General features: G+C 43.7%; 1 protein-coding gene across 1 annotated transcript in view; it reads left to right on the forward strand.

Moving 5' to 3' along the window:
- The first annotated feature begins 1574 nt into the window (after positions 1 to 1574).
- The window catches only part of LOC138738996 (UDP-glucuronosyltransferase 2A1-like), a 42454-nt gene continuing 30992 nt past the window's right edge, over positions 1575 to 13036 (forward strand). Inside the window, exons 1-2 of the mRNA XM_069890316.1 lie at positions 1575 to 2324; positions 11824 to 11972. Coding sequence (XP_069746417.1) covers positions 1619 to 2324; positions 11824 to 11972 — 855 coding nt within the window. The 5' untranslated portion in view covers positions 1575 to 1618. The remainder of the gene's footprint in view (positions 2325 to 11823; positions 11973 to 13036) is intronic.

Below are 13036 nucleotides of genomic sequence, written 5' to 3' on the forward strand. Positions count from 1 at the left end.
AGATTGGAATGGGATTTTTTTGTTTAAAACATTTAATACTTTTGTAATTCCAAATACTTTTGTAAATTAGATAAGAACAGTGCTGATCAGTCAAAAGCAAAAGTGGTTATGAATAGACAAATATTGGTACCTCTATATATTGATTTGGAAAATTTACCTGAAATCATTTGACAAACTCCAAGCCATCCAGCCATACAGTATGAGAGTCCCAGTCAATATGTGAAAAGTCAAAGTCTCCTACTATTACAACCTTACATTTCTTGCAGCTGTCTACTAAAGACTTTCTTCTCAAATTCTTGCTGACTATTGGGTAGTATATACTACAACACCATGTGTTCCTTAGCTCAACCCATATAGCCTCAGTAGATGAGCCCCCGGTCTCTCTTGCCTGAATACAGCTGTGGCATTTTCCCTGATGAGCAACCCCAGTTCTCCCCCTTTCATTCTTCACCCCCCTCACCCACCCCGGTTCTATTGTATCTCAAGCAATAGAAGCCTAGAACATTGAGCTGCCAGTCCTGCCCCTCCTGCAACCAAGTTTCACTAATGGCCACAATATCATAGTTCCACATGCCAATCCATACTCAAAGCTCATCTGCCTTTTCTACAATACTTCCTGCATTGAAATAGATTCACCTGAGAATATTTCCACCACGTTCAACCCTCTGACTTCGAATAGTGCATGCAATTTTCATATAATAATTTCCCTCCTCCACTCCTCTATTTGTTCTGGCACTCTTGTTCCCCTCCCCCTTAAATCTAGTTTAAACACCCCCTTCCCGCCCACCCCTGCGCAGCACTAGCAAACCTTCTCTCAAGGATATTAGTCCCCTTCCAGTTCAGATGCAAACCATCCCATTGGAATAGGTCCTACCTTCTCTGGAAGAGAGCCCAATGATCCAGAAACTTGAAGCCCTCCGTCCTGCACCATGTCTTTAGCCACATGTTAAGTTATATTATTCTCCTTTTTCTAACCTCTCTAGTATGTGGTATGGGTAGCAATCCTGAGATCACAACCATTTCCTAACTCGCATTCATAGCCCTCTAATTGTCTTACATCCATGTGGCTATCTAAGATTCTTTTGAATGTCCCTAGTGTACCTGCCTCTACCACTCCAGCAATGCATTCCAGTCACCCACTACTCTCTGTGCAAAACACTCCCCTCTGAGACACCAGCTGGTGAAGTCTGCAGGTGAATCTCGAGGTTGCATTCTCCTGGGAAAACATTACATTTGTTCACAATGGTGCATTCCGCTGAATTTAAACATTGTTACTTCACATCTGATGGATTATCAAGCAGAATAATTGTCAGGAATAAGTGATATTCATGCTTATGCATGTTGGTGGAGTAATATTGGGACCAATGTTTGACTAGGGCTCAGCCCACAGACACTCATCCCAACACTAGAATACCTCTTCCCCAATTAGATATTAACATTGAACCTGAACAAATTCCAACATTTTGTATTCTGGTCCGGGATTTTTCTGTTCCCTTTCACTTTCAAGCCAAAATGAACTTTGTCCCCCAAACAGAGTCACAATATGGGGAGTTTATATCTTGTGAGATTATGGAGGTCAGAGTATAAATGCAGCTCTGGGCTGGTGCTGGTGAGAGCCATGCAGCTGAGATGTCTACTTGTGGCCTTCCTCTCCCTGCACGGTGTCAGTGCAGGGAAGGTGCTGATCTGGCCTGCTATAGGAAGCCACTGGATTAATTTAAAATCCATTATTCACCTTCTGATGGAGAGGGGCCACAACGTCACGGTGGCTGTTGATTCAGCAGCATCTTACGTCGACTTCTCTGAACCCTCACCGATAAAGTTTGAAGTATTTCAAGTACCATTTACCTCCAAGATGTATAATGATATTCTGGAGGCCATTCTGGAATTCTGGATCTATGAGAGACCACAATTATCCCATTGGACAACGTACAGAAGGTTCAACACGTTCATAGAGAAGACCAGAGCACTTGGCAAACAGATGTGTGATGGGCTACTCAAGAACAGGACACTGATGCAGAAGCTGCGAGATGACAAGTTTGAAGTGGTGCTGATCGACCCTGTAAATCCATGTGGGGACCTCCTGGCACTAAAGCTGGGGGTGCCTTTCATCTTCACTCTGCGATTCTCCCCGGCCTTCACAGCAGAGAGACTCTGTGGACAGATGCCATCTCCTCGTTCCTATGTACCGGCCACTCTGTCAGAGCTTTCCAATGACATGTCCTTTACTGAGAGAATTCAAAATGTTCTTTACACGCTCATGTACGATTGGATAATGAAACAGATGTGGCGTCACTGGGACTCCTATTACAGTGAAATTTTAGGTAAGGTTTGCTAGTGTTAAATTGCTTGAACAAAGCACAAAATTGCAAATGAGCACGTTGTAATATGCTAAATCAATAGTGGAATTAATATTATTTTTATGCCTCCTCTTCACCATATCCCCTCAGACAGGGCCCGTGTTGAGAAACTAATCATATTAGCCTTTTCCATTTTTAAGGCAACTGTACAGGTGCATAAAATGTTGTAAATAAGCAAGAGATTTATGTGAGGATAATTTTGAAACTGAAAGAATAAAAAATAATGAATATACAGGAACAAGAGGATGTGTGTTGTTGGTGAAAGGTGAAATGTTTAACAGGAATATTTGGGGGAAATTCTTCATTGAGAGAGTGGTGACAGCATGCAACAAGCTGCCAGATGAAGTTGTGAATGCAGGCTCCATTTTAATATTTAAGAAGTATTTTGATAGGTACATAGGTAGGAGGGGGTCTAGAGGGATATGGTCCAGGTGCAGCTGTGGATTGGGCAGAATAATAGTTTGGCACAAATGAGATGGGCCGAAGAGCCTGTGTCTGTGCAGTGCTGTTGTCTGAACATCAAAACACCCAGAAAAGATCACTTTGGAACATTACTGTTCTCAGATGTCCAATCAGAACAATTCTGAATCTCCAACTAGCAAGTCAATTTTGGATTCAATTTCCCATGAACCTCATTGTATTTGAACATTTGGATCACAACAGAATATCAAGGCAATGCTTGAATGATACATATTTGAATGATTTTGATTGTTTATGCTTAAAAATGTAGAAGTCGGAGAGGACTTGGCAATGTGGCTCTAAAAGCTGCTCTGTTGATTTCTTGTGCAATTTCCATTGATCTCACTTACACACTGGTACACCATTTGAAACAAGCCTTGTGGCCCATATTGTCTATGTTGACCAAGTTGTCTCAAGCTAGTCCCATTTGGCCCATCTCCCTCTGAACATTTCCTGTCCATGTTCCTACCCGAGCGCCTTTGGTACATTGTTATTACCTCCGCCTCCACCTCTGCCACTTCCTCTGGCTCCTCGTTCCATGTGCCCCCATCCTCTGTGAGAATCTTTTCCATCTCACCTTAAATCTATTTCCTCTATGTTTAGATTAATTCCTGTACCCTGGGAAAAGGCGCCTTTTATCCACAGCTGCTGATTTAATCAACTTTCATAAGGTGGCTTAAGAGACAAAGATCATCACCTCCACAGCCTTTCAGTATTCCAGCCATTGGTCAATGTTATCATGAAACCTCTCTGCACCCCTTCCTTTTGCCACCCTTCCTACAACAGGGAACCATAACTGCACACAGTCCTAGTGGCCTCACCAATGTCTTGTTACGTGATGTCCCTGTTCCTGTAGCCAGTGCCCATCCTGGTGAAAGCAAGTATGTAGAGGTTAAAACCTTCTGTTTATGATTTAGGGTTGTTTGATGACTATCCCTTTAAGGATTAATTGTTTTGGCAGAGTTACCATACTTACCATATGTCGTAATGTCCGAGTGGACAAGGAGCTCATTCTCATTCTCAGAATGACCATGGAAGCTCACTCGAGAAACCTTTCTTTGAATTTATCATTATTATTCATCACCATTATTATTCGATATTACTCATTTATTATCATTTTAATTAGTTTATATTTGTTTGAAGTTGAGTCTCTTTCTCATTTACAATATTCATCGTAGTGAAGGGTGAAGCTATGAAAATGTTTATTTGCTTTTATCATTGAAAAATTATAGCTGCAATTACAAAGTTTGATTTATTTGGATGAATAAGATATAATTCGGAATATCGAGGCTTACTTTTCTTGGAAGGTGACATTTTTTGAGCTTGGGAAATATTAGAAGCTGGGAAGTGTCATCAACAAAACATGCCAATCCCTGTCTATTTTTACAGCAAACTGTGAACGTGTAACCCTTGGTCTGTGGCGGCCCGCAACTGCAGAGATCAGGCTGGCATAATGTGCGATAATAAACAGTGGCATAACTCACTAACGTGTCCCCTAGCGCAGAAAACTGGCGCGGTTGGAAGCTGGCGTAGTACAAGACCAGCAGCCCTAAAATGGCGCTGGCCAGGATGCCCACCTAACAGAGCAACGCCATGCTGGGGAAGAAGAGTATTCAAATGCAATTATGTTCCCACAGGAGGGAATCCCATTTCTGTTATTCATGTAGCAGATGTCAACCTATCATCCAAATGGTGGGAAATTCAACTGTATAAAAGGAGCACTTCGAGCCTCAATAAAGTCAGAGCTTAACCTCCCACACTGTGTGTTTCTTTGTAGCAGTCGACTACAATTGGTGATCCCAACGGTTTAGACAGAATCTAAACCCAGCGACGGATAATGAACCAGCAATCAGCACAGTTGGCCTCCAGTTCCCGACCTTCTGGTCAGTTCGACCTGGCGTGTGGTTCGACCAGGCTGAGGTTCAGTTCCAGATTCGGGGTATCACATCTGAGACCACACAGTGCTACCATGTGGTCAGCACCCAGAGACTGCAGACAGAGTGGCATCCTCATCCACAAGCTGCCTTTGGAAAGCACTTACACTGCCTTCAAAGAGCTATGACTGAGACCTTCGCACTCTCATGGCGAAAGAGAGGGGCATGGCTGCTCCACCTGGATGGGCTAGGGGACAGATCCCCGTCAGTACACATGAATGAGATGCTGGACCTCCTGGGAGTCCTGAATCATGTTCGAGTAGGCGTTCTCGGAGCAGCTGCCCAAAGACATCCAACTGCTCCTGGCTGACGCAGATTTCAGCGACCCCTGGGAAGTGACAACATGGGCAGATATTCTGTGGAAGCTGAAACAGAAGTGCTCGGCTACCGTGGGACTCGTCATGAAGTCTTACAACCAGACCAAGGCAGGCCCTGGAAAGAAGCGGCAGGCAAGGGGCAGGGACGAGTCCAAGGAGAGATGGTGTTTCTACGACTAAAGTTGTGGCACCAATGCCAGTCGCCCTGCGAGTTTCAGGGAAACGACAAGGCCAGCTGTCGCTAACGGCCACAGCAGCTGGCCATTGAGGGAGCCTGCTTTATGTATGAGACCTCCTGTCTGGAAGACATTTTTTGGTGGATACAGAAGCAGAGATCAGTGTGATGCCCCTGACAGGGTTGGACACTAGACACAGGCAAGTGAGCCCCATTTAAAAAAAAACTTTATTTAAAGATAACAATCAACTGACAATGATAAAGAAAAATAGAAAAAAAAATATTTTTTTTTACATATAAAAAAAACTCACAAACCCTCCCACCCCTTCATCCAGCTCCCTTAAGGGGAGCCAAATATAAAATACAATACAGTAAATATAAAAAATATTTCAAAGTATGTCTAGATTCATATACTCCAAATAAGGAGACCATATTTGAACAAAAAATGGATAATTATCACGTAAATTAGATGTAGTTTTTTTCCATAGTAATACAAGTTCTCAATTCATGATGCCAACGTGAAATATTAACCTCCACATTATCTCTCTGGGTACTAGCTACACACTTCCGTGCTAAAGAGAGCACCAAACGTACAAAAGCAACTTGAAATTTATCTAACCATAATCCTTTCAAAGAAACATATATCACAATAGAAAAATCGATGGATCTAATGGTAATTTAATTTTAAATAACTTTTCCAAAATCAACCTAATTTCTTCCCAAAATAGACAGACTGCATGTAAAAAAGTTCCAGAACGTATTCCACATCTGAAACAAGAATCCAAATTACTAAACCCATACTTTTTCTATTTCTCTTGAGTCAAATATAACTGATGTAAAAAATTATAATTGACCATTCCATATCGTACATTGGTCACTTTAGTTACACTATCATGGCACATATCCTCCCCATTATCTTCTGGAAAAAGCGAGCTCTATTTTGAAGGCTGCCAACAACAGCAGCATACGGACCTATGGCACTCGTAGGGCCGAGCTGCAGTTCGGAGGCAGTCTCTTCTGGTGGGAGATCACACTGGCCGTAGTGGAACAACTGCTACTCGGAGTGGACTTCCTGCAGGCCAACAAACTCCTAGTGACCTTAAGGGCAAGAGACTCATACACACGGAGTCATTCCAGACCTTTGCACTGAGGGGCGCTGGACTCCTGGTACTGCACCTGGACTCCATCCACAGCTCAGATGATGAGTTCTCCAAGGTACTAGCTGAGTTCCCAGCAATCGTTTCCCTCAGTTCATGGTGGAGATGTTCCGAGACTGCATCAGGCATCACATCCTTACCAAGGGTCGACTGCTCCATGCTTCTGACTGGCCAAGGAGGAGTTCTGCAAGCTTGAGTAGTTAGGCATGGTTCAGCGATTGAATAGTCCATGGGCTTCTCCCGTGCACATGGTGCCAAAAGCATCTGTGGGCTGGAGACTGAGCGGCGACTATCACCAGCTCAACAAAGCGACCACTTCAGATCGTTACCCTGTGCTGCATATCCAGGACTTTGCGGCAAACCTGCATGGAACGACAATCTTTAAAATGGACCTGGAGCAAGGTTACCACCAAATCGTGGTGCACCCTGACAACCTCCCCAAGACAGCCATCATCACTCCATTTGGGCTGTTTGAATTCGTGAGGATACCACTTGGGCTCAAGGTTGTGGCACAGAACCTCCAGTAACTGATGGACATGGTGAGCTGAGTCCTGGTCGGCACCTTTGTCGACTTTGATGAAATCCTGGTGGTGAGCAGAACCCGGCAGGAACATCCTCAGTGCCTCTGAAACCTCTACAATTGCCTTTGTGAGTTCGGTCTTATTATCAACCTGGCCAAATGTCAGTTCGAACTAAGCACAATTGACTTTCTGGGCCACAGGATTACCAAAGATAGGGCTATGCTACTACCCAGCAAGGTAGAGGTTATCTGCCACGTCCTGAGGCCCAGTACGACCAAAGGACTGCAGGAGTTCATGTGGATGGTCAACTTTTATCACAGGTTCATCCTCGCAGCGGCTCGAACCATCCGCCCACATTTCATCCTGATGACTAGCAAGGTGAAGGGCTTGACCTGGGATGACGACTCCACACAAGCATTCGTGGAAGTGAAGGAAGCCCTGACTAATGCTGCACTCCTGGCCCACACCAGGCCAGGCACACCTACAGCCCTCATGGTCAATGCCTCAGGAACGGTGATTGGTGGAGTTCTGAGTAGCAGATAGAAGAAAGTTAGTGCTGGCTAGCTTTCTTCAGCAAACATCTCAGCTAAAGTACAGTGCTTTTGACAGAGATCTACTGGCATTGCACATAGCCATCCGCCACTTCCAGTACTTCCTGGAGGGAAGGGCTTTCACGGACCACAAGACACTGACATTTGCCCAGATTAATATCTCCGATCCCTGGTCAGCCCACCAACAGAAATACTTGTCTTGCATCTTGGTGTACACAACTGATGTGGGGCACATCTCAGGAAAACTCAACATGGTTGCAGATGCCTTATCAAAACAGAGCATCCACTCTCTGGCCAACGGACTGGAATTCGTGGCACTGGCGAAGGCACAGCAGCAGGGCGACGAGATACTTTAGTACAGGACTGCCATCACGTGGCTGCAGCTTCAGGACATCCCAGTCAGCACAGTCAGCTCTCCTATGTGATGTGGCCACCAGACAAGTTCGATCTATTGTCCCAATGGCATGGAGGTGACATCCACGGGCTGGCACATCCATCAATCAGGATCATAGTCCAGTTGGTGGCCAGCAAGTACGCATGGCATGGATTATGGAAACAGTGAGAGGGTGGGCCAAAATGTGCATGCAGTGCCAAGCAGCCAAGGTACAGCAGCACACCAAGCCTTTCAAGCCAACGGAACGAAGGACTGACCACGTTCATGTGGACAACATGGGGCCTTTACCAGTCTCACAGGGTTTCGCTACCTGTTCATGGGTGGTTGACCATTTCACCCGGTGGCCAGAAGCAATTACCCTGGCTGACACATCCACTAGGTCATGCGCCAAGGCACTCCTCTCATTCTGGGTAGCAAGGTTTAGATTACTATGCCATATAACCTCTGACAGGGGTGCACAATTCACCTCCAGCCTGTGGACTGACATTGCCAACCTGTGGGGTGCTCAACTACACCACACGACAGCATACTACCCGCAGTCCAACGGGATGGTGGAGCGCTTCCACAGGCATGTCAAGACCACACTTATGACAAGACTCAATGGCCCCAACTGGGTGGAGAACTGCTGTGGGGACTGTTGGCCATTTGAACAGCACCAAAAGAAAACATCCACACATCCTCTGCCGAGCTCATCTATGGAATTCCACTCATGATCCCTGGGGATTTCGTCCCACCGGACAGAGGTGAACAGGAGGATACAACCACCTTCCTGGACAGGCTGCGGGAAAAGGTCGATAATCTGGCTCCAACCCCACCCTTCGGACAAGGGCAAGTTCAACATCTCCAAATACCTCAAAGACTGTGTGCATGTTTGTGTGCAGAGGGTCACACTGTCCACTGCTACAGAAGCCCTATGAAGGCCCATTCTGAGTAATCCAGAACAATGGCGCCACCTTCGAACTGGACATTGGGGGAAAACCAGAGGTCTTCACTGCAGACAGACTCAAGCTGGCACACACGGACCCAACACAACCCGTGGAGGCAGACTGGCAAAGACATTGGGGATTGCATCCAAGGACACTATGAACTGTAGCACCAGTTCTTTGGATGGGGGGTCATGTGGTGGCCCACAACCGAGGCGATCAGTCCAGCACAACTTGCAGTAATAAACAGCGGCATAACTCACTTACGCGATCTCTAACATAGTGACCCAATGTGGTTGGAAGCTGGGGCAGTGCAAAACCAGCAGTCCTAAAATTATCCTGGCCAAGCTGCCCAGCTAACAGAGCAAAACCAGGCTAGGGAAGAAAGGTATTCATATGCAAGCATGTTCCCATGGGTGGGAATCCCTTTTTTGTTATTCATGCAGCTGATGTCAGCCTATCAACCAAATGGCGGGAAATCCAACTGTGTAAAAGGAGCTTTTCCAGCCTCAATAAAGTCAGAGCTTAACCTCCCACAATGTGAGTGTGTGTGTTTCTTTTGTACATCACTATCCAGGGCCCTACCATTCACCATGTAAGTCCTGCACTGATTTAACCTCACACTTGTCAGATCTAAATCCCATCTACCATTCCTTGCCCACCTTTGCAGCTTATTTAGATCTTGTTCTAATCATAGATTGTGTACAGTGGTCCTCTATACCATAGAGTGTGCCTATTCCCTGCTGGACTCCAGACATCACAGGAAAGCCCATTTATTTTCAGTTTATTCTCAGACAGATCATTATCTAACTCCAACTGAATGTGTTCTAACCCCTTGACCAATGTCCTGTGGATCAGTATCATCAGTATCCTAAAAATCCACAGACACCTCCTCTATTTTTTCCTCCTCATTCACAGAACCCCAGTGGATGAGGATGGTTTTAATTACATAAATTCACGTTGATCTTCTCAATCTTCTTCTTTTTTTGAGGTTCCGTAATTATACCCTTTATTATAGGGTCTTGCCATTTCCACGTGCCTGATGTCCAACTGAGGGATTGCTGATTCCCCGTTTCTTAATTAGTACAGGGCCTCCTGTGTTTTTTTTTTCCGTTAGTACAGGGTTCCCTGTGTTTCTCCATTCATACAGGGGCCTCTTCTAGCTCTCCTAAGTTAATTTTTATAAATCCTTTCTGGCTACCATATCACTCATGAGCCCTTCCTGACTTTTGCTTTCAAAACCTTGTGTATGCTTTCTTCATCTTCTTCAGTAAATGCCTCACCTCTTCTGTCAACCATGCATCCCTTAGCCATAACTCTGCAAGTGCCAATCAGGCTCAGAGGGCCAAGGAATTGATTACTGCTGACATGCCATCTCACACATGAGGTCTTAAGATATCTTTTAATACCATCACATCAACTAGTATTCTGCCCACTGTCAAAGCCAGAGTTGGCACTTTAGTTTGTATCTTACTGAACCAGATGGTCGAAATCTTGTTGGTTTTACTTGACTGGGCATCTGAGATCTGAGTCAAAGCTAAATAAGTGCCCACTGATCAGAATGAAGCTGAAAGAATGATACTTTACAATATTGCTTCTTTATCTCATGGCATTGTGGTTTTGGTCTCTATTTCACAGTTTAATTGACACTTCCGGCTTCTCTGTTGTTGGATCATAAACTGTGCTAAGAGAACAGTAGGGATCAGAGGACAATCTGCTAGAGAAACCAGAAGGTCCAGCATTTCTGTTTCTTGATTTATTACCTCCACCCCAATGGTGGTACCTCCAAGTTCGACATTCCATCGTCTTTACTGTGCATTAGGACCTTGTGGCTCTTTCCCTCTCACAGCTTTGTCCCTCGCTTTCCCCAAATTTCCCAATATTTAAAGTGTCACTCTTTTTCAAGCAACGTGAGATGAGGGAGGAAGGAAGGGGAGGGGAGGAGCATAGGCTTCAGGTAAGAGATCAGAGGTGGATACAGAAGCTGAGAAGTTATGGGGTGTTGAGGATCGAAATTAGCTCTCTGATGGGAAAACTGATATACTGTCAGTTAATGACAAACTTCAGGACAGTGGAGACAAAACCTGACTGGTAGAACTTTTGATTGGCATTTCCTTTTAGATGGACAAAACAAAGAAAATTAATCTTTGCAGGAAATGGAAAAAAATACTGAGAGCTTGTGAAGAAAGAAAAAGTTACAAATATTAATTGTTTTTGAAGTGCAGAACAGGTGATAAAGTCAGAAGACAGCCAATATAATTGGGTATTGTTAAGAAAACAGAGAGTTAAAAAAAAAGAAAAGTAATGATAAATTTGTGTGAGACATAGTTACAGTCCTAAAGGCCTCTAGGGTTAATTGGTTAAATGGGTTTGCAGGCCGGAAGGACCTGTTACCATGCTGTAACTCTACAAATCCATCATTGGGACTGGACTGCAGTTTCTGGGAATCTCATGAGATGAAACATATGGAATAATTTCATGGAGGTCATTTAAGGGATTTGACAATACATCAGCAAGGGAGGAATTGATATATTTGGAGAGGCTGGGACAAGTAAACTGAGAGAAGAATTTCTGTGGGTTGTAAATTAAACTGGGGTTTTGGACAAATGGAAAAGAAAGTGCTTGGTGTTCAGTGGTTCAGAATCACACAATGAAAATAAATATAAGTGAATATCTTTACATGCGAAGTTGCTTCAACATGGAAGTCTTTGGTCAATAAAGCTGATGTCACTGTAACATTCAGTGAAACGTTGGCAACAGAGATCCATGCAAAGCAGGGGAGGTGGGGGGGAGGGGCAGGGGGAGGGGCACTGATGGGCAGGACTAGATTTTTGGAACTTGGCCACAGTCAGTGAATTGATTGACTGTTGTCATTGCGGTTTCATGTCATGGCATTCAGCATTTAGACCCTGAGCTAAGAAGAAATTGGTGAAACATTAAATTTACTGCAGATAATGGCACTAATAATTGGATACCCAAGAATAATGCAAAATTAATCAAACCTTCTGTCTGTCCATCTCTGTTTACATCAGGTGAACCAACAACTCTCTGTGAGGTCATGGGCAAGGCGGACCTTTGGCTGATTCGGACGTATTGGGATTTTGAATTTCCTCGTCCACTTCTGCCCAATTTTGTGTTTGTCGGAGGTCTTCACTGCCAACCATCAAAGCCATTGCCTCAGGTAATCCAGATGAAAACAGAATAATGTTCACTTCATAAAACAAGCAGAAACATAACAAAAGATAATACAGTGTTTTTGTGGGCTGATTCAAAACATATTCTTATGTATCATTGGTGCAGATATCTGACACTCTTCAGTTCACTCGCATTTTTACATTTTTTTTAAATTTTTCACACTATGAACCATACTAACCAAAATACACACAAACATTTCCCTCTTGAATATACACAGTGTCATTTTCTCCCCTTTTTCCCCCCTCCCTCCTTCACCCCCCTCCCCACCAACTCAACATTCAACCTATATGATACATTAAACCCATTAAACCATGTCATTACAGAATGAAAATTAACAAGAAATTTGTGTCTTCTACTTTTACATACTGGGTCAGTTCATTTCGTCTTCTTCTCCTTCTGCCATTTTAGGGGGTGGAGGTCCGCGGTAAGACTTCTCTGTTGTGTTCCATGTACGGTTCCCAAATTTGTTCGAATACTGTGAAGTTATTTCTTAAATTATATGTTATTTTTTTTTCAATGGAATACATTTATTCATTTCTATGTACCATTGCTGTATTTTCAGGCTATCTTTTAATTTTCAGGTTGACATAATACATTTTTTTGCTACAGCTATGTCTATCATAATAAATATTTTTTGTGCTCCAACCAAATCGAGTCCAAGTTCTTGACTTCATATATTACTTAGAAGAAAGATCTCTGGATTTTTTGGTATGTTGCTTTTTGTGATTTTATTTAATACCTGGTTTAGATCTTCCCAAAACTTTTCCACTTTCTCACATGCCCAAATTGCATGTATTGCTGTTCCCATTTCCTTCTTTCAGCGAAAACATCTGTCTGATACTGTTGGGTCCCATTTATTTAACTTTTGGGGCATGGTGTATAGCCTGTGTAACCAATTATATTGTATCATGCGTAACCTCGTGTTTATTGTATTTCTCATAGTTCTGGAGCATAGCTTTTCCCATGTTTCATTCTTTATCTTTATGTTTAGATCTTGTTCCCATTTTTGTTTGGGTTTACAGCTTGTTTTCTCGTTCTCTTTAATTTGCA

Source organism: Narcine bancroftii, chromosome 1 (genome assembly GCF_036971445.1).
Source record: "Narcine bancroftii isolate sNarBan1 chromosome 1, sNarBan1.hap1, whole genome shotgun sequence".
NCBI classification, from domain to species: domain Eukaryota; kingdom Metazoa; phylum Chordata; class Chondrichthyes; order Torpediniformes; family Narcinidae; genus Narcine; species Narcine bancroftii.